This window comes from Ceratosolen solmsi, unplaced genomic scaffold (genome assembly GCF_000503995.2).
Source record: "Ceratosolen solmsi marchali unplaced genomic scaffold, CerSol_1.0 scaffold29, whole genome shotgun sequence".
In the NCBI taxonomy this organism is placed as follows: domain Eukaryota; kingdom Metazoa; phylum Arthropoda; class Insecta; order Hymenoptera; family Agaonidae; genus Ceratosolen; species Ceratosolen solmsi.
In genome coordinates this window covers 2063955-2088846 of record NW_011948417.1, presented here as the reverse complement: position 1 = coordinate 2088846, position 24892 = coordinate 2063955, and the positions used below count along the sequence as shown (strand labels likewise).

At 21.8% G+C, this 24892-nt stretch overlaps 1 protein-coding gene across 1 annotated transcript in view; it reads right to left on the bottom strand.

The window, feature by feature from the left end:
• The window catches only part of LOC105359615 (1-phosphatidylinositol 4,5-bisphosphate phosphodiesterase), a 28474-nt gene extending 5225 nt beyond the window's left edge, over nt 1–23249 (bottom strand). Inside the window, exons 1-9 of the mRNA XM_011496242.1 lie at nt 23195–23249; nt 8362–8587; nt 5948–6007; nt 5002–5139; nt 4325–4404; nt 3210–3345; nt 2285–2385; nt 2017–2183; nt 283–493 (exon numbers count right to left, since the gene is read on the bottom strand). Of these exons, the coding sequence (XP_011494544.1) occupies nt 283–493; nt 2017–2183; nt 2285–2385; nt 3210–3345; nt 4325–4404; nt 5002–5139; nt 5948–6007; nt 8362–8532 (1064 nt within the window). The 5' untranslated portion in view covers nt 8533–8587; nt 23195–23249. The remainder of the gene's footprint in view (nt 1–282; nt 494–2016; nt 2184–2284; nt 2386–3209; nt 3346–4324; nt 4405–5001; nt 5140–5947; nt 6008–8361; nt 8588–23194) is intronic.
• Between the last annotated feature and the right edge of the window lie 1643 nt (nt 23250–24892).

Sequence of the window (24892 nt, the reverse complement as noted above, 5' to 3'; positions counted from 1 at the left end):
CCATTAATATATTTCATGTATTTTTATATGACAATTGAATTATTTTTCGTTATTTCTATGAAATATCCGACATATATACAGTGCTCGTGAAAAATACCTTAACTCTTTTTATAACGACACGAATGAATGTATAGTAATTAATTAATGCAAAACTACGTAGGCAAATTTATTGATTGCAATTTTTTTTAAATATATGTATATTTTTAAAAACATTTCTATGCAATCATGTGGATTAAATTTTAAACTGAATTGATATTCATTTATATACTTTTCGTAGTATACCTGCAACCTGCTAATAAAACTTGTCGATACATTTCTACGCTGCTTTTACCACCAAACTGTCGTCCACTTAAATACGTATTGTGACTGGAATTAATGTAGTAATGTGACAAAGGTTGGTCCATATCCATATAAACATCCAAACGATCCAGAAAAACTGGTGCATTTTCGTCAGACATTAGGTAGCGAATGAAGCCATCTTTACTCATACATTCTGTAAGCATTTTGTTCTTGTTTCAAAATGAAAAGTTTTGATATACTGACGGTAAATTGATATACATAGATTTGAGAATTAAATTTAAATTATTTCAATGAACTGAATAAATTGTATATTTTTATATATTCTTACAATAAAAATCAGAATAAATGTCAAATAATTTAGACCTATTCACAATTATAAATATAGAGTTTGTAGTTGCTGAGCTATGAGTATCATAATTAATACATTAATATTTAAATAACAATAATTAAGTACAAAATTTTTACATTGTAATAGTATTATAATAATATTAAATTGTATATGCTATTTTATATAAAACTAAACTATTAATATTATCATATTGAAATAAAGTCTGTAATGTTAGCAAATATTTTTTTTTGTATAAGATTATTATTTTTAGAGCACTTATTTTGAAATTGAGTTTAATTTTCGGCTAATAATCACATAAATAGAATATTTTTTGTTTATTTACTTTATCTTTATAACTTATCAACGTATGTTATCCGATATGTATATCATATTGGATAATTTTTATTTATATCATAAAGTTTAAAAAAATGTTTTATGGCGAATTATAATAATTATAATTTTCACTTATCAAGTATTTTAAGAGAGACTGAAATACTGAAAAAGAGTTATCCAAACACTGTGTAAAATACAAGATTGTAATGCGAAAATTTCGATCAATTGATGTTAAAAAAATATCGCGTACTATTATAATATTATAAACTATCTTGAATACATACAAAAGGAAACCATTATTTTAAATTAAGAATGTTAATAGAAAGTAAATGTGTACTAATAAAAATTAATTAACACACTTCATTAATACAACTGAAACATAATAACTGTGTTAAATACACACACAGTTAATATTAATTATAAAATTTCTACAGAACTATTAACGGTCTAATCATATCTGATAAGTTCTGATTTAATCTAACATATTCCGTATAATTGATAGAACATATTTATAACTTAAAATATAAGAATACAAAATTATCCTTTTTAATATAGGCAAATTCAATTAATCCACTATGTACTCAATACTTTTACATATTTTAGTATATAGTTAGTAAAGTTAGTAAATTCATTAATTATAAAATATTAAAATAAAAAAATACTTTATATTTATGTATTTATAATTTTCATTATTTATTTATCATTTCTATTATTAATTTAACAAGGTCATAACAGCTCAGTACCACAAGATAATATCAACTATTTATTTGATTTTCTCTGCATATAACTTCACTAACGAGCATATTCTAATTAACAAAAGATGAAATTATACAATCAAATTTTTTTATAATTGATATTTATTTTATTTTAAATGATCCTTTTCATAATGTATCATTAAAATATAACTTAAATGACGCTTTTGTATTTTTCTTTGTTATTTTATCTTGATTAAATTTCTTTAATCAAACGTTTTATGAATAAAATAATTTCAAGAAGTGAATTTTATAATTACTAAATACGTTAAATGAATATTAATTAGAACAAGCATTACTTACTTTGTGTTCGAGTAATTTCATTTTGTTCGTAATCGTTAATTATTTCTGTAGCGCGCTTTTCATCATACAAAGGATATAGAATTTCATTTAATGTTGGATCACGTTGTTTTTCATTTAGAAACATTATTAATTGCTCCAAATTAATGGTATCACCTTTTCCTTGTATTCTGTACAGTAGCATTTATGTAAAATTTATTAAAATAAATATCGTCACTTGTATATCTTTATTAAAAATTATCTTAATTTATTTTATTTTAATATTACATACATCGATTGAAAAAGTTCTTCGATATCGTTTCTTGGACATATCTTATGATAAAGTGCATAAAATGCGTCAAAAGTAAAATCATCCGGTTCTATTACGTCATTCTAAAAATATATTGAAAATTTAGTTGCTTCATTATAATGAAATATACTTTTTTATGGAATAGTAGTTTTTAATAAAAGATAGAACAAATTTTAGCAATGATATAATTGTAATTTGTAATTCTACATAATTATACAATGTAGATAAAATAAATTTTTTTCAATTATTTAAAATTTTTCAATTTAAAAATAATAAAGTAAATATATATATATATATATATATATATATATATATATATATATATATATAATTGTAGTCAAATTAATACAACTTGGTTTAAAATATATTTATAGTTATAACTATTAAGATAGGAAAATACAGTATTTCAAGTACCGACTATTTGAATAGCTTAAATATAATAATAAATGCATCGGAACAAATTCCAAATTTTAAACGAAATTGTCATAGAGATGATATTGCATAATTCGTTACTATTTGTGAGTTAACTACTATTAATTGGACTATTAATTAGAACATTATAAAATAATATCTAATATAAATTGCTTAAATTTTTTATTTGCAGTTTTCACACTAATGTTAACTACTTTTATTAATTTTCTTTATACTAATTTTAATTCTTTAATATATTCCATACTCAGATCAATATAATTAATTCATAATATTACTACAAATATAATAATAATATATTGCCTTATGCGGTACTAAAATTATTTTTCATTACTTTGTTTTGCTTTAGTATAACATGAAGATATTTAATATTAGTTTTTCTCGGAATTGATTCTATTACGAATTTCTATCTTAACTTACTATAAATTTTCATTACATTTTTTTCATTTAATATGTTTATATGCTGGACAAAATTTACCTTGCCACTTGGTAAACCTAAATCAGAAAGGCACTGATAAACCAATTTTTCTGTTTTACCAGAAGCAAATGTTCTGGCCACCACCTTCACAGGGACTTTTCCATTTGGATCCACAAGCATTCGAAGTCTCATCCAACTATAGAAATTATTTATATTATAACTACTTCGTACCTTTTCAATAATATTAGTTTATTAGTAAGCATTAAATATTATTTTTATAGTCACTTATTGCAAATAATCTATATATGCAAAAATATTTATATATATTATCCATACATAATCAAAAATAATTTTGGGTTCTATTTTTAAATAATACCATTAAAATATTGATTTATTTCTATGATTATATAAAATCAAATTGATATGCAAGTTTCTCGTATTTTAAATATTTTTTTATGATATTGTTTATCGAATGAGAATAAGCTTAATTTTTATCATGATATAATGAAAAAAATTTTCAAAGATAATAAGGTTTACATTGAAAATAGTTCATCTATAATGATTATTTTTATAATTATAATAAAATATATAATTGCTGCAATAACAGTATGTACAAGTTAAAACATTTGGAAAATATAATTGGTTTGTATGTTATAAACAACTAAGATTTTAAAAGGAATTTTTGATATATTGAATAATCTGAAAGTGGCGATAATATTTTTATCAGAAATTTATCAAATATAAGTATTAAGTCATAATTAATATTATATTAGTTTAATTTATTTTCAACATTTTTTAATATAACAAAAATAATATAAATGGATAAATCGAATTTTATGTACCTTGTGGTTTAATTCTAAAATAATATTAGTGTAAAAGTATATAAATATTAATTATAAGATACATTATAATTTAAATATTGTATGTACATTTTGTAGCTACACATACTTATAAAATTGTATTTGTATTTTTCTTCGCCCTACGAAAATGGAAGATAGAACAAGTAATTAAAAGTACAAAATGATGAATAGGTGAAGTACATATAGTTGTTTACATAAATGAAGTCATAGTATATGAGTCAGAAGGGACAAAAGAGAAAAGACTAAAGTTAAAAAGAAATATGATAATAGTTTTGCCCATGTAGGCAGTTAAACGCATATCAAATATCAACTTACTGTTTTTTTAGGCACGTCAATGGACAAACATTGTTGGCTTTAACGTTATGGGTAATAGATCGTATTCCATCCAACCAGATCTATAATAACATAATTATATAACTAAAAATTTTAGGTAAAAAACTATATGTCTAAGATATTTTTCATATATTGTTATAAATTCATTATTAAACAAAATAATTTACAAAATTGACAAAAGAATAGCAATAATATTTATTTATGTTAGAATATATAAAATTAATTGATATTATATCAAATTTATATAGTATGTTTTATATTTATATTTATATTATATTCAAATGTATTGCACGCTTGATTATTGATAGCTTTTGATAACAATTTACTAATGTTTATCATCAAATGTTGTGCTTACTTTACCTATTGCATTTTTATTATGGATGTGTGTAATATAAAAACGAGATACATAATATTATGATAAATATTAATGTAAAGAATACATGAATTTTGAATTGCTATTTTATCATATAATACAGATATACCATATAAGGAAATATAAATAATTGGGACTATTCATTCAAATACAAAAACAAACTGATTAAAATTAATGCAGCCCCTGATTAGATTCGATTGAAAATAAAATCTCTAAAAAATATTAAAATAATATCAAGTAAAATGTAAAACTGAATTTTTTAATTATATCAATTTATTACACATACTTTGGTCGTATGTGTATCGGGACAAACGACGTGTTGATAATTGATATTGGTATAGTCAACTCCAGAGCAGATGGTTAGGCTTCTATCTTCCAGTTGCTCTCCATGTTTTCCATAAAGTTTATCGTATAATTTTAGGTCCTAGCAAATAGATAGAGAAATATAGTCATTATAGGTACTATACTGAGCTCACTCAAGTAATGATTTATGCTACATTTATTACATTTCTTAATATTTGCTATTTTTATGAATAATGACTTTTTTTAAAATTATATATATAAACTAAAATAATCAAATCCAAAGTTTTATTTTTATTTTATAGCATAAATAATTAATATCATTTAAATATTAATAATTATATATATATATATATATATTGTAAAATTTATCTGACAGTATAAATTATTGTTAATAATGCAATATATTACAAACAGTTATATTATTTTTTACAATTGTATTATAAATAAAATAAATTATTTGTTCGAATATTTTATTCCTTATTAATAGACGTTTTAAATATTTATTATACAAGTCTTAAATATTTATTCTATTTTGCTAATTTATACTTAATAAGTAAAGTATACTTAAATAATATAATTTTTACTTAAGTAAATTAATATATTTAACAAAATTTCAGAAATTATTAAACATATAGCGATGGCGACTATGCTGCATGCGTTTTTAATCATAAAATAAAAATGAGAAAACATTTTTTTGTCAAAAAGTTGATTTACCTTGGTAAATATTAAAACACTCATTATCTAATTAATTAACGCTAATTTGCTAATTTTATTCTTTAATTAATATTTATTAATAAGTCTTAAATAAATATCTTATAAACATTATTTATGATAATTTAAAATTGCTTTATTTCATATTATGCATTTATTTATATAAATTCGAAGTATTCATATTATGTCTTAAAAGAGGGTAGAAATAAATTATTTACCTTTGGTACTCCGCCAGCGCGTATGTCACTCACTTGACACAATTCGATGACGTCGCCGTCCTGCATAGGATAATCTCATCAATAAATATTTTATATATGAAATAGATTGATAAAAATGTTTTTATTTATATTTACGATCAAGTAATGAAATTTTTATGTAATTTTTTCGATAGTGTGTAATTTTTCAAATATTGTTAATATTAGAAATATCTAAATTATTTAACAATAAATGAATTTATAAAGAGCAAAAAATATAATTATAGATTTTTTATTTTTAAGTAAATTTAGAAATTTTCTTGTGATTTATCAGAATTTATTTAACATCAATATTTATCCCAAATTATATGGTCGACAGTTAATTTCGAAATCTACAAAGCCAAACAAATATAGATTAAAAATCAATAAAGTTTATGCGATTATAGTTTAACTTAAAATGAATACCATATCTACGCATCCATATTAAGAATGTTTTATTGTCAACAAATGCAATCTAAACAAATAAAAAAGACAAATTATATTAATAACTAATTTAAACTGAATTTCATGGATCTTATAAACTCGTTATTTATACAATATTAAATTAAAAATAGTATTAAAATTTAAATTACTTTTATCAAATAATACATAAAATTGAAAAACTTGCGTTCTAAACTACTCCGTGTTGGTCTATACAGTAAAAAAAGTTTGTTATTTATTATTAGTCAAAATACCTAAATAAATGTTACGATTTAAGAAACTGTAATATTAATAGGTGAATCGTAATAAAGTATAATGTAAATATTTCAATTTATTTGAATAGTATTATTGTATAAAAAAAAAAAAATTAAAAAAATCCATTCTTTATATTGATACATCTAAGGATGTAGAAAATATATGAGTTTATTCATCAAAATCTGTTTTCATTCTACACTTTAAAAATTAATAAATTAAAGGACAAATGAAAATACAAAATCGTTTTTATACTTTGTGTAGTAATTTAGTATTTTTAAATAATATACATATACAAACGTGTACATGTTGTATTTGAATTTTGCACATGTAATGAAAATAGATGAGGTAATGAACTTGCTACAATCATTAATGTCTTATGAATTCTTGTATCATAAACTATCGATCTTTATACATTTTTAATAATATTATTACTCATATTTTGAAACAGTTATTATTTACATAAATCGTATTCTACAGTTATATAGATGCTTTTAACTGTACTTGTATTTTTTGTTCAAACTCACATTATTTAATAATTAATCAAAAAATATGGTGCCTATACCTGTGACTCTAAGTAGATCAATAGTCCTCAGTAACATTAAATCTCGAGAGAATTTTTAGAATTCACCTAGGACTCTAAATCTCTCAAAATTTTGTACGAAATAAATTTTAATTAACGAGAGATACAAAAACATTAAATTAAAAGATAAGCAATCGTATGTATATAAAAATAAACCAAACAAGATTTTATTATTCACCGAATCACAAGATGAATTGTTATATATAATAGATGTAAATGAAAATCGAAATAAATTAGCTGGTCATGTTAACATTAATTTGCTGATATTTTAAAAATTTAACTCCATTGTGTAATTGAAATTAACCTGCAAAATTTTTTAAACTTTTCTTTTCAATAAAAATAATTACTATAATTGTAATGTATCGACTAAAAAATAATAAGGTTTACTTTATAAATATGTAGTGACATACAGATTTAGAATAAAAAGTATCATAAAAATAAATACTGAAAATTCCATTATAATTTTTTATACAATGATTCTTATTTTAATCATGATAATATAAAGGATAATCATTATATATAGATATATTATTTATTAATCATAAATTATATACGTAATGGATTTCAAACAAATAATCTAACAGATTTAATATTCTATGTAATATTTAGGTTTAAATACCGACGTTAAAAAAGTTTTTTACTAATATCGTGTTCCATGAATTGGTATCATGAATTTAAGTTTAATTTATTTCAATGTGCAAATATAAATATTTTTCATTTATGGACAATATTTTTCCATCGAATTCAAATAAATAAAAGTACATCGTAAAGTACAATTATCATAAATGTCTTATATTTGTTAATTTTATATTAAAAAATTAGTTATTATATATTAATAAAATCAATAATAATACTATATGCTTAGAAATATATTAAAATCTTTTTACAAATATTTTAGTCTATATATATATCATGGATATAAAATTAATTTCCTTTTTATAGAAAATGTCAAATGTTTAAAAAATAATAAAACTTTACTCTGTTAATTAAATCAAGATGAGTTGGCGTTTAGATAAAACCATTAATAATTTGGTTAAAAAAAATAAAATTATTAAATACACATTATTGGTTAATTTCAAATTTGTTCGATATGATTAATTAATAGAAAAAGTTTTCTTAATACCTTCCCCTCGCTCTGCCAGTAGATGAAGAAGCCATACTCATCGACCTTGAACATACAATTCAGTTCAATTTCCGTGTTATCTTTTTCCTCAGTCCATCGATCGAAAACACATCCATCTAGAAGTGCCTCTGGTACATCAATCTGCCAATTAAACTCAAACCTCTTCGTCATATTCTGCTGTTATCGTTGACGAAATTTAATTTTTTTTTAGTAGAATTACCGTTAGCTGCAAATAAAAATTATATAATCGAATAATATATATAATTTTTTTTTTTTTAATATTCATTATTTATTATTTATAATATATACAACATATAACATTTATAAATAAAGTATTAATGAAAATAAATATATTAGCTTCTTTAAGAAATAATATTGTCTTTATTATGTCTCTATATCGAATTATATATACTTCTTCAAGAAATACATGTTTTGTTGATATTAAAACACCGTAGAAACACCATACAAATATTCACGTTTGTCACACTCATGTTTTCAGAATTTTTGATTTGAGTAATTTTATATACAATAACAGATGTTATTATTCGAATCATCAAAGATATTTTTATTTCATCCTAATAATTTTTTTCCTTTCTATGTCACAAAGATGCTTAAAATAGACTTATGCTTAGTATGTTTATTAGTTTATTATATGTATATGATAATTTTATATGATAAAATTTATATGATAAAAATATTAATAATAATTAAATCTATATGAAGAAAAACTCTGTATATTATAAAGATGAATAGGAAAACAATATATAAAGGTAATGTAATGAGAATAGAGTAGAAATAGATAGATCAATGCACAGTTAATCTAGCAGAAATGTCGATGTTTAGAATAATATTGTCTGGTGGCATTTACAAATCATAACGAAAGACGTATGGATGTAAAAGATATTTTAATTTCTGTTACATTGCTTTCTCTCATTTTCTCCTAATGTTTATATAAATATATATTCTCTCTTTTTCTCCTTATGTATATATATATATATATATATATATATATATATATATATATATATATATATATATATAATTGTAATCGCCATTTAAGATAATAAAAAGTATATAAAATATTATGAGATTATTTGCATTTAATTACAGAAACTGATTTAAAAAATATTTTTCAAATAATGATAAAATATTTTGTATATTTAATGGAAGTTTAAATATACACTTTTATTTGTTGATTGTAGAAAAAATGGGTGTAAAATTTATTCTGTCCACTGTATACAAAAATATAGTTATATTTTTAATTATATATGAGAAGTATATTAGATGAAACAGGAGGAAATTTTTTGTTTTATTTAATCATTTGAATTGAAAGACTTTATTTGATACTAAATAATATAAATTTATATACTGTATATATTACATAATTTACTAAAAAACTAATGATATACTTAATTATAAATTATAGTTTCTATCAAAATTTACTACAATTTCATATTATAAAGAATTATAATTATAATTTTATAATTACTACACATTAAATTCAGACAAAAGGTCCATCGATTAATTAAATGAAAGAGCTTATAACTAGTATAAGTAGGTAAAAAGGGTAAATGAGAGATAAAGAATGTTATAATGGAATTGGAATAAGGACAACAAGCAGAAAAAGAGGATTGACAATAATTAAATAGGTAGATAGATAACTAGAGGCAGTGTTTGTGGGAGGGTAAACACGTAGAAGGGGAAGAGACAGCAGCACAGAGGCATAAAGCCGAGATATAAGTAAGAAAGTCGTTGTCCCCAATATATGGTCACTAACATAACAATATTGTAGTTTCCAATAAATTTGAAATACTATATATTTATAAGCATTATATTTGAGTTTGTTGCATAAAGTTATACATAAGAGTTTTTATGTATATTAGTATCGTATTAACGCAAATGTATTTATTATGCCTCCAAGTTTCAAATAAGAGTTTTGTTTTCAGAATTATTATATAGGCACATAATAATCAATATTTAATTCTCTATAAACAAAAATAAATGTTGATCTTAATTCTATTAACAATAGATAAATATTATTGCGATAACACAAAAAATTTGTAAGTGATAAAATATAGCTCAACATATAGATAAAGCATAAATTAAAATATAGAAAATATATTACATTATTATTTTAAATGAACGTATTTTGGATTATATGTTATTAATTTTCGTATACATTTGTTACGATTAAGTTAATATTTTACACTATACTTACTACAACGATTCAAATAACCAATACGTTTTATGATTATATAATTATACAGTTTGCAATAAAATATTTTAAATAATCAAAATTGTACTGCAAATTATATTAATAGTAAAATGGAATATAAATTTGAAATACCATTATTATGTCAGAACCTTTTTATTTATTTTTATGAAAAATAATATAAATAAAGTTGGCAGTTAATATTCATAGGGGAATATAAATTATAATTATTTGTTAACAATAACTATTAATTGTAATAACTCGTAAGCAATAATTAAATTAGTACATGAATCATTAGGAAAGACCAGAAAAAGCAAAAAAAAGAAATAAATAGTATTTGTAATATATAATATACATATATATATATATATATATATATATATATTGATAACAATTTAAGATAATTATATGAAGAGTGTTTCGACTTCTAAATTAATCAATAATCGAATAGACATTATAGTTATACAAAAATGCATATATTTCTACGGAAGCTTATATATAAAAGATAATAAGATATACGCTCATTTTCTTTTTTATTATTACACAATTATTGATTACTTAATTATTATTAAGAAAAAATTACTACAAAAACTTATAAATATTGGCAAATTATAAATAAGTTTCTTATAAGTAATTTTCCATCTATATATTTCAAATAGAAAGCTTACTTTTTTCGTAAGCTAATGAAAATTTGAACTAAATTGTATTTATACTATAATCGGTTAAAAGATAAAATAACCCGTATATTCGCTTTTCATATAAAACGTAGAAACTGTTGTTCGAATTTTAATATATTGCATCATGGATATTAAAATCTTACTATGACTACTATATTTTCACAGTTTTTAAATGCTAATAAGTTATACGACTTTCTTCGGATTTTGGTATTTCGATTATTACATTAAATTAAACTTATACTTCTGTTCGTAACATTAATATAAGTTTAAAAAATGTTTTATAGTAATAAGATAAATATATGTGTTATTTGACAACTAATAATTCTAACACGTTATTGTTAAACTATTCAAATAATTACGATTTATTTATTAATAATTAATAATATTTATTAACTGGGGATTGATAAAATAATAATTATTATCATTTTCATTACTATAGATTATTATATACTCGATACTATAGATACTATAGATTCGATACCTTAGATTATTATATATTGATTAATAAAAAAAAAAAAACATACATAATCAATCAAGAAAAATTGCATAATAATGTGTACATATACAAGAATTTCTTTTTTCATTTTATATACTGGTTGATAAGTATAAAATTTTATATGAGCACATTTGTGACAATAAGAAGAACGAATTCAAAAGATATATGGATAAGAGTAATGCTACAATGTCATTAATAACGTGTTCTTTTTATTAAAAGTATCTCAATTTTACTACTATCAATATATGGCATATAAAAAAATAGGAAATAAATAATAATGCATGTATAAATTTAATTAATAAAACAACATTAAAACATGTAATATATATATATATATATATATATTATATAACCACGTGCAATTAAAATAATGTATAGAATACGTGTATAATATACATTATATATAAAATATAAATTATACCATATATAAATAAATATAGTAAAATCTTTTATTTTATGGAATGATATATTTTCTGATTATGTAAATGTTAGCTGATTACAAATATATAATTAAATATAAATACATGTCATCATTATTATATATACGTCCTATTAAAATAGTACGTTCAAAAATTTGCTGAAATTTGAAATTATACTAATTACTTTGCATATTCAATGATGACGTATAATGTGTGTCTTTATATATTTCCACTCTATTATTTCGTATTTATAAAAATTATACAAAAAATGTTTAACTCTGTATTATGAATGGTGCTAAAAAGAAATAATGGATACTTCAAATATTTGATACTCCAATAGCTAAATGTTGCACAGACATTACAAGAAATGTGAAATATTATTGGATTTTCTATAATGTTTATTAAATATTTTCAATTTAAGCGTATCATTAAAATATCAAAATAAATATAAAATATTGGTAAACGATTGAGAGTGATCAATGATGTATAAATTTTAAACCATGTGATTTATATTATTAATTTTCCAAAGTATTAAAAATTTCAGTAAAGTTCTTCAATAAAAACATTCAATAACGTTATATTATTCATTTATATATATTTTTTAAGTAATCAATCTATATTATTGATATGTACTAATCCTGATATGTAATTTTTTAAAAATTCAAAATTCATATTTAATTATCTACACGTGTAATAGAAGTATGTCTTTAAATAAAAAAAATCTAAATTATGATTATATATATATATTTTTATATCATATTAATAAAAATATTTTTTAATTATTTTCTTGTGCTGTTAAGCAAATTGTATACTTGATAAAATATATTTAATAAAATTAATAGGCAACTAGCATATATGTAATCATTGGATTACGTGTAGTTTAAATAATAATTTGTTTATTTTTATCTTAAACGATAGCATCTTTTAGAAATTTAAATTTATAACTCTTTTTATTATAAGTACAGTGAAAATTTATTTACTTTCCCATAAAATACCTATAACATATTTAAATATAAGTTTTTTCGCTTATAGAAACACGTATTTCCATACGAAAAATTAAGTACTATAGCTTAACCTATAAGAATATTCTGAAATATTTTTCTAATAAAATTGGTAAGGAATGTAACTACTTTCATCTAAAATACAACCATAAAATAAAACAAAACCAAATGAAAATAATATAATGTATCAGTAAAAATGATAGAAATAGCAATAATGCGGCACTTACGTTGATAGGCATTTTATAATATAACCTTTACATATTAATAAAATTCAGCTTGTAACTTATATGTGTGTAGTCATGAGGGTGAATATTATCCTATTTATAACTTTTATTATTTGTACACATAAAGAATTAAATTTTTATGAAGGTTACTTAATGCGTTAATTACTATATTAAAAAATTGCTATTACATTTATGTACACTCCAATACTGTCGAATTCTGTATTTCCTAGTATACATTAATATATATTATTGACAAAAGTACCTTTATAAATTTATGGAAGTATGGAAATTAATATTAAGAAGCAAAATCTACTTAAAGCAATTAAATTTGAAAACATTTATTAAGACAATCATCTTTATTTTTACATTCGTGTATTGACGCATTAATTTTACAGATCATTGAAAATTCCTATTTTATATTTTATTAAAAAATTTGATTTTGAAAATTATACATTAATTCTAGAATCTCTGATACTTTTAAAAATTATACTACCAACAATATTAATAATAATCATAATATAACTAATAAGTTTAATTAAAATTATTAAATTTTTTAAAATTATTTTCTACCTTATCAAATAGAATATGTTAGCCTTATTGTTATAATATCAATGGAGCATTGATTATTTATATAATTGATTAGAATGGAATGATTTTCAAATTTTATGATATATTTTATTTTTATATATTTATTCATATTTATAATTCATCATTTCACGCGTAAATTTATATACAAACATGTTAGATTGGATAATTTCATACTAAATACATTTAAATTGAAAAATATTTGTTTAATTTGAGCATTAACCTACATATAAAATTACCTGAACATTTTAATAAAATTAATTTGTTTTCTACATAAATATAGTATGTTATTATAGGCAATTATTTTAGCGTTGCTCTGTTCTCTTTAGTTAATGGTAATTTAAGTGCAGTTAGATATTCTTATTTCTAGAAAAATTACATTAAAGAAACTTTATCTTTATAGCTTTGACAAATCTGTTCATTTTTAAATATCTATTCTAGTATATTATTTACATTAGTAGGATTTTAAAAGAAAATAATGAAATACAATATTAATAATAATACTTTTAAAACTACTAACGCATTCCATTACATGTATCCAACATGGGTACTAAAATGTGTAATAGTAAATACTTTTTTTTTTTTTATTGGAACAACATTTAACACTCATATAAAACAAACGTGATCCTTTATAAATATTTTAAATGTTTGCTATAAAATAGTTTGTAATTTAATGAGACATTATTATGTATTAAGAATAGATTAGTTAGATATATATATAAATATTATAAATAGATTAATAATTGGTTCTATTGCTTTAAAATAAAAGTTTCAATTACATCTAAATAATCTAAATAATCTAAATATTAATAAATACCTTTAAATCAAATTTATACTAATATACAAGCATGTAAATACCATTTTACAAAAAACTAAAGAAATAAATTTAAAGCCATAAAAGTATGTATTGAAGATATCTGAGAGACCTTATTAGGAAATTTCCTTCAATATAAAATATATCCAATATATCCAATACATCATGGAAACACTATTGTTGATTTACAAGTTAAAAAAATAAATCTTCAATATAAATTAATATCATTTTTTCTGTATGAAGAATAAAAAATTTTGATATCATTTGAATTTAGATAATAAATAACGTTCTAAATACATCAGTTTTAAAAAATAATTCCTTGTAACAATTATTTTAAATGGCCGATAAATATAAAATTTAATATTTAGAAATTTTTAAAACATAATTTCCATACAGTTGATTGCAAAATTACTATTTGTACAATCAATTTAAAATTCTACGTTTAGATTGTGTGTGATAAACGAAAAGTAAATTTTTCTTTAAGCGCTGAATACATTTTGACCGTAGCAGTACGAGTAACTAGCTAGGTAAACTGATAAAATGAAACGAAAAAACCTTTAGTTTATTTGGTACATAATTGCAAACAACATATTGTAGTGGAATATATTATTTAAATGGAACAATGAACGTTTAGAGGAAGATATATTCTATTTAATATTTAAATTTTCATTTAGGCATAAACAAGGAGATTGAACATTGATATAATATATATAAAATACTGTATTATTGAATTTAACAACAGATTATTGAGAAGAACAACAGAATAATTGATCAAAGTTTATTAATTCAATAATTATGAAAGTTGTATACGATTTATAATTGATAACTGAGAACAATTAATCAATGTAATAGAAAATATTGAATATCAATTCATATATAATGGAACATTTGAAACGAATTGAAAGGGATTTTCAACAGGGAAGGGACTTAATTTTACATAATCATATATATCTCAATCCAGCCTTGAAGTATTAGAAGTTAAATGTTATCACTTAACAGAATAACGATGCTAATGATGGCGTAGATTTTCCATTGAGCTGTCAAAAGGCTGTCAAGAATATATTTATGTTTGCTAAAGAACTTATGGAGAAAAAATTCGATCGATATAATACTCGACTGAATGTTTACTATAGTTAATTATATGAAAGTTTATATTTGTTTGAAAAAATTAGTCATTTTTTAAATTTACAAGATGTCTATTATGTAAATATAAGAAAATATTAAGTAGCATTATGGTCATATTATTTGTTTACAATCTATATGTGTCGGTTTCTAATCTTTAAAATTACAGCAATAATTTTTAATAATTTGATCTACCGATATAAAAATAGTAGTACTTTCCTTTTCCAACGTAATTACGTGTAATGAAAAACTGATTATAAGATTCACATATTTTTTAAAAATTTAATTAATGCAAGCTTAAAATTTAACAAATTTAATTTCTTCAAAAAACAATATAAATAATTAAATATTAAAGATCGAAAAGCATGATATATATTCATGTTAGACTAAAGATAATGTTACTAATAATATCCGTGTACGTTTATTACATATATGAAAGTAGAATAGTATACTAGTAAAATTGAATAGTAAAATATAGTCGTTTACAAGATCGTGAAGTAAGTCAAGATGATTGATTTTTAGTGTTTGCAAAGGCCGTGAAACTTTCTACGTGTAGTGTCAGGTTTAATAGTTTTTTTTATTATCATAAGTCAGATAACTACTTAAGTGGATGCATCAACACATGGTAGTGTTAAATGACTAAACAATTCATAAAGTATTTTCTCCAGATAACAAAAGGTCTTTTAGAAAATGTAGCAATAAATATAGATCGCTAACATTTTATATCGGGATTAATTCGAAGAAGCTCATTTATTATAATTTCCGATTATACGATTAATTTTCAATTACTAGAAATATATAGTTTTATTTATATATTATATTGTTTTATTTTCTTTTATAATATAAAGAATTAGATCAATGATAATTTGCGTAATTCAATAAACATAAACATTGCTCTATTTCCATATATTATAATGTTACAACTGACATTTTGCTTATACTTAAGATACAACTGTTGCAGTGAATTTTATTTCCAGATGCATAATTCAAAAAAAAAAATTATAAGAAAAATCAAATATTTTTCATGAAATATGAATAGACGCACAACACTTTTTCATTAGCACGCATAACTTTTAAGTGTACAAAGATGAATGTTTGAAGAGTGAAAAACGAAGAATAAGATAAATTTATATTCAATTTTTTTACTATGTTTTGATGTTACTGTTGTTTTCCAAAGATTTACTTATAATAGAAGATATGAATATAAAAGATTTTCGTATATTACACAAATATTTAATTAAAGATTATGTTTATTACATTCTACAGCTAAATTATTAGAAGGAATTTTTAAAAATTTATAAATAATGTTTATTTTGATTATAATATGAAAGGTTAATATAATATAAATATTTATTTTTGTTTTTTATATAACTGTAATAATTTCAAATTAATTAAAAATATAATCAACGTTTAAATAATTGGAAATTAGATAATTTAAATTATATTCAAAAACGAATTATTTATCATTATTTTTACATAAAGGTTCTCACACTGTCATTTCTATAGTATGTATGTAATTGTTAAGAAATCAATTTATATTATTATTATTATAAACTACTTCAGAAAAAAATTTATAAATAAATTTCGTTATTTACAATAATAATTTAATTATTATAACAAAAAAATAAATATAGTTAGCAGAGTTCAATATTCTGGCCAAGTATTCACTATTTCAAAGTTTATAAACTATATTCATTACATTTCTAATGTAAGTTTTCCTTTATTATAAAATTTTGTATACTATACTTACGTACTATACTGTACTAAAATTACTATAGAAATATTTCAAAACTTTAATTATGAATATGAATTAAAAATTTGTAAAAGTACCTATTCTTATTATTTACTCGAAATTACTTTTGTTTTAAGGTGATACATTTTTTTTTTTAAGGAATCATAAAATACCTTGAGCTGAAATTTCTTTATTTTTATAAATTAATCATATGAACAAATAATTTTAAATATAATGTGTTATTATAATATTTATAATTGTTTTTTAAAAATTTCTTTCAACTAATCAACCTCTTCGTTGAAAATGATAATATACCAGAGATGCGAAAACTTGCTAAATCCATATCTAGGATACTTCCATAATAAATCAATAATCCTCTATTTGTTTCTACGCAATAAGATTATGCATCCATAAAAAGCCCTGCTTTATTCATGATCGTAAATAAGCAAGAAAAAGCTTCAATAACAGTCACAACTGGCATTGACTCGCAATTCCCGCCAGTTAAGTAACTACGTATGCTCGAGAACATTTTGATCCATTATTATCATTGTTCGTTCACATTCAATTTAGCCTTACATGTCTGTACTTTCAGTCTTTTATATTCTTACTATTCTGATAAAGAGAAATATTGTTGCTTGAGCGAGAAATTCTCACATACAGGTATCTTTTCCTCCCCCCCCCCCTCTTGCTACATATATATATATATATATATATATATAGAGAGAGAGAGAGAGAGAGAGAGAGAGCTTGTATATGTATAGATGGATAGATAGAATAAGAACCATAATTTCACTTATTAGAATGCAAACACATACACATCTGTCTTTCTGTCAATCTGTCTGTCATTGTATTTCTGTCTATTTTTCGCCTTCCCCCCATTCTGTTCCCCTCATTGTTACTATCTAGCTCTCATATCTGTTTACAACATAGTTCAGAATATTCTAATACAAATAAAATACGATGGAGTCTTAAATTAATATACAAATTTTAAAATTCAATTAATAATATTAAACAAAAATAATATTTCAAAACTTATTTTCAATCAATTATATATTATTTCGAAACCATACATACACTCATATTAATAATATGAAATATAATTAATAACTCATAAGTATATTGAATATTGAATTAACTCAAAGCTTATAATTATAATTAATATGAGTATTAATGTTTATTTGATATTTATGTCTTATAAATTTATAGAATTTTTACTGTAGGAAGTCCAAGATTAAAATTAATTTCTTTTTATTTACGATGAACTATTGTTATGTCTTATTTATGTAAATTTGTATTTTTAAATAAGTAATTATATTTATATAATATTTAAGTTATAGCAGATTTATATTCATCAACCTATGCTTCAAATTTTAATTGACAAGTCGATGATTGGGTAACATGATTAGTCTTATCAGTCGGTGTACATAACAAAATGTGGGAAGTTTAATATAATGATAATATTCTATTTTTGTATAAAATTTAAATAGTTATTCAATGTACCCGAGTATTAATTGTACTTATAATGAGTTAGAGATTGTACTTATAATATAACAAAGTTTTATATTAATTACAATATTATTTTTATATGTATATAATAATATAATTATATTCTGGTAACGCAATTTTCATTTCCTAATTATTACCAAGTAACTAAAAAATAAATAAAAAAAGTATAAAATTTAATGTATTTAACATGTATATGAATTAGTAAATTATAATCCCGAATTATGAAAAGAGATATTCACATCAAATACATGTGAATAAAATCAATTTTATGAAATGTATTTACTAGTTAATAATTTTTTATAACTAATAGTTTTTTATGTAACAATGATTAAATAACCTTTAATGTAACAATTTTATTAAGCAATAATTTTTTATATTTACATCTATTATGATTTGTTTTCGTTAATTATTCAAAGTAAAATCAGAAGTTTATTTCTAAATGTAAAATATTAATAAAAATGAAACTTATTTGTTCCATAATTTTTTAATATGTTATCTCGTATTTTCATGCTTTTTTTGTTATTCCCACAGTTTATGTAATCTTGTTCGGCACGGTTAATATTAACATATACACGTGTTAAATTCTGAATGTTGAGCAATATAATTTATTCAAAAAGTGCTATTTTATTAACATTTATAATAGAATTTTATATAGACTTGTATATAAATAAATATAAATCTGCTACTATATTTAAAAAAAAAATTACATATACAGTGTATCTAACACTATGAATATTAAATTTTTTGCGTAATAACATTTAAAGAATGTCAGGAAATGCATTGTAATATCCAGATTTATTAATTTAATTCACCAACAGCGTTTAGTCGGGAATCAATACCAATGTGGAGTTTATAATTGAATCTCTTGATAAGCAAAAATTATTACAAATACTTTTATTTATATATTACAAAAAATACATGTTTGAATCAATTGATTATTATCGTTTTTGTATTATCTAATAAATAATAAGAAAATTTTTTTATAAGTAGTTAAAATGTATGTAATCATGAATTTTAAATAATTTATAAATTCTATATATATTCTATTTAGAAAATAATGATTATTCTGTTATTTTAAGTTACAAAAAATATTATTTAAATTTTTATATTATTAATTCTTAATTTTCTACATAAAGTATATAATTATAATTATTATAAATTGCTAAATAATTGTTTTCCACTTCAGATACTAGATAAATAATTTTTCATAAAATAATTTCCTGAAAATATATAATTTATAGCATTTGAAATGAAAGGTTTATAATTAAATAAATAATGACATTTTCGTATAAAAATCATATTTTGTACAATGCACATTAAATTAAAAGCCCATATTTTACATTATATATATTTTTGTCTATTAATTGTTTTATAATAATTGCATCTATAAACTACTATCAATCTTTATGTTTTATTTTTTCGTCTCGAATTTCTATTATAATATTACTCTATAAAGTATAATTGCTAATCGATATTTGAAACAAAAGTTCATTCTGAAAAATGAAGAGAATGGAGAAAATTGGAGACAGTGAAATAGAAATGAAGAGAAAGGAAGAGTGAAATGTTAATAGAGAGAAAGAAATATATATATATATATATATACCTGTGTATCAGTGTATCTATTTTGTATTTAACTATATATTTATCTATCTGCCATTCCCTTTCTATGTACTTCACTCATTCTTTCTTTCTCTTATATATATATATATATATATAGAGAGAGAGAGAGAGAGAGAGAGAGATGGACAGACAGACAGATAGATAGACAGACGGACAGACAAATAGCTATATAGAGACAGAAAATAGAAAAGAGAGGAAAGCGAAAAGAAAGGAACGCTTAACACAATTCGCGATTCACTGACCCTCGCATCATGAATGTTCAGTCGTACAGTGTGTTGATAGGAGCCTAAAAATAATTTTGACCGAGTTTTTAGCATCGCGCGGGAGAACTTCTGAAGAATCGACGTACTAGTGTAATTTGGAGGAAGACAAATGAAATTATGATGCGATCATCACATACTTATCCTTGAAATTTCATCAATAAGATATAAAGTTATTATTATTAGCACATTTAAGCAAAAAATTTAGTACTATTTTAAAAAAGAACTATAATTAAATTCAGATTGAATTACTATTAATATTCGATTTATCTTTAAGTTTAGTTATTGTTTTATTAATGAATTCATTAATTATTCTATTACTTTGTTGAATATTAATCTATTTTTGTTTTAAATTTATAATCTTAAGATAATTAATATATGTGAATGCTGAATCATGCAATTAATAAAATCATACATAATTGTTCACACTGTAATAATATATAAATAAAAGATATTTTATATAAATACTTTGTTATTTAATGAAACCAAAACGTTTACTAAGTGTTAATTACTTTAAAATAATGACCAATAAATTTACTTATCAATTCAAATATATTTATACGACATAAACAATACGAAATAAAAAATAGGAACATAATATCTTGAATATGCTACATAATTATCCTTCTTTATAGAAATATCTAAAATGGAAAATACAATTTTAATTAATAATATCATAAGAAATAATATATTATATACAGAGACTCGCTAAAAATAAACAAACAATTGAAACTATGAAAATTGTGAATAGCTCTGTTACACTATTATTATAAACATAAAAGTACTTGTTCGTAATTGTATTATTTATTACTACTGAATAAATTAAATTTTTTTTTAATTTAATACGTATTTTCATTGAATTTATAACGAACATTATTAAAAATGATATAAATATTTCAGTTATAGATTAAAACGATAAGTAAATAATTACTTCACAAGTTCTGTATAGTTAAAATTTATTTGCCAGATAGAATATGATATACTGATAAATAAGTTCTTATATTCTAAACATTTATAGCTATAGTAGATATTATAATAAAAGAATATATTAAACAAAACTGTACTTTCAATGACAATATAATATAATTATTTATTACTTGTGATTTGACAATTGTAATCGTGGTAAATTATATTATTAATAATGCTTCAAATATTTATATTATTAATTAAAAATAGAGTTAATAAACCAATTTAATATAAGTCTGATAGCAACCAGAATATGTATTAGTGTTTTAAAAATTACTTTTAATAATTAGAGTATTTCTAGATATAACTAATTAAAAATGAAAAAAATTTTATATCTATGACAGTATATTTCAATTTCAAAAATTAAATTCGTAAATTATTTTAAAAAATTTTTCTAGAAAACTGTAACATATATACTTTTAATATGAGATTCTAATAGTTTTTTTTGTATCATAAACATTTATAATTTGTAAACTATCAAGTTTCCGGCTGACTAATTTATGAATGTTTTTTTTTGAATCTGAGACAATTTGCCTATAATTATATTAGGATTAAAATAATGTTTTTGATACTAATTAATCTATTTAATACGTAAATTAAACAAGAGCTATTTAGTATATAATGTAAAAAAATTAAGTCATTGGAAGAAACTACACATGTGACTTGGTTTTAAAAAAATTATAGGTATAAATTGCAGTTGCATTTACATAGAATATTGCAGGAAAAATATGCTCAATGATATTTGTACACTCATTATCACAATTGCATAAGATAAAATGTTTGCCTTTAACACTTAGTATTTAAAAATTAGTAGTCAAATTATACAAATGGATATATATATATATATATATATATATATATATATATATATATATAGATTTATGTATTCAAATACAATTGGATGTTTAATTTTTTAATTTAAATAAACGTCCGAATTATTTATTTAATTTCCGTTTTTATAAATTTAAGTAAACAACATTTTATTACACATATTGAACATGTTTTCCATTTAATAAATACAAAAGATGATGTCAATTGTACATACACGAACATCACTTATAATCATTTAATTATGAGCGTTTGTCGGAGTGACTTGACTTCGTTTTGCTCCCACATAATATGATTGAGTCTGATATCACTTTATTAATTAACTTATTATTCATCAAACGGCACTTAGGCTTGCATTTAAGAAAACTTACCGGCCCAGCCGCTGCTTTCACCCTTTCGTTACTGCATTTTCTCCAATGTCCTGTGTACTTTGACGCCTCAAACTTAACCTCCGCAGATGAATGATCCTATTGAGTAGGACCTACGGGTGGTGGTTGCGTTTTTTCTCTCTTCTTCTTCTTCTTCTTCTTCTTCTTCTTCTATTATTTAACGTGCCCGAGAGGCAAAACTGTTGGACTTGTCCGTGTGTCGAACGAGGCTCGACTGACGCATGACGTCAAATCAAAAACACAGGCAGGACTCAGCTGCGAAGCTATCAGTTGCGTTGTTGCACGATTTAATGCGAATAGACCCGGTGGACGGCCAGCTGAGTCTGGCTCGATATCGTCCGCATCTACTTTCGCGGCGCATGCGCAGTGACAATGCTACTACGTCATCGGTTTGATCAAGAGAGCAATGATTGAGTTGGAAATTGTGCATATCGCCGCGAGCCGCGTGTTAAAGAAAATCATTCTTTGCAATGTGCGATAACTAATTCGGTCGTTCCTACCTCGATTGCGTAAGTATCGACTGGGAAATATAAATTATCTACTTTATCGACCCACGTATTCCAGATAGGTAGGTAAAGATGCTGTGGATTGGGCTCTCGTTTGGATGCGCAACGATGAAACATTAGTCATTACTCGATGAAATGCTTTGAATGTATTTCCTTTGGGAGAATATAATAGAATTTACATTTAATAGATAATGTGATATTATTTCAATAAGCAAAGTTATTTTTCATATAAGTAAAATATGTACTCTGTAATCGTGTTTATCAGTATTTAAACAAATTGCTTTAGCAATAGATATATAATTTAAGCTACATTATCACATACGCTTATACGATATATGTACGTTTAAAAAATATACAGATCATTAAATTCGAATAACAAAGGACTATGAATACGTTCTATGCATTATTTATAATAAAATATTCGTATATAGAAGAGAAATGTATTTCAACCTTCAAAACATTTAATATAAAAATTAATTAATAATGAATAGATGAATCTAAGAAATAAGAAAAGTAAATGAAAAAAGTCGGGAAGTTTCCTTAAGAAAATGAAATTTTAATTATTAAACGTAAAATTACAAATTTTATTAGTAATTAATATTTCATAATAAATATTTGATATTTTATTTAAAAATAACTTAATACATACATATATATATATATATATATATAATATATATGTACATTTAGGACGAATTAATGTGAAAATGACATTTCCTTTTATAATAATCTTCAAAAGGTAATAATAATTGTCACATTAATGATATAATAATTATTAAATGATATAAGTCTTATTAAATTAATTCGTCTTCTTTTCTGGAAACAAAAACCATAATTTTTTTATGATTGTGACATCTGATAATTTAGTATAAGACTATGATACTTCTTTTACGAAAATACTTAGACTTATTTAATTACATTGATTCATGTAAGTCTTTTAAAACTTTTTCGGTAGTCTCAAAATTTCTTTTACAATAAATCTACAAATAATCAATGTTAAATTAAATGTTAACTAGTATGAACACTCTATATATCCTAAGAGTATTTTTCGAGTGCATAATAGAATTTGAAAGTTGCTGTTCCTTTATTATTTAATTTTAATTACGAATTATTTTATATGAGTAATTTTAATGAAGAAAATTTTAATAAAAAAGGACTATAATTAATTTCACAT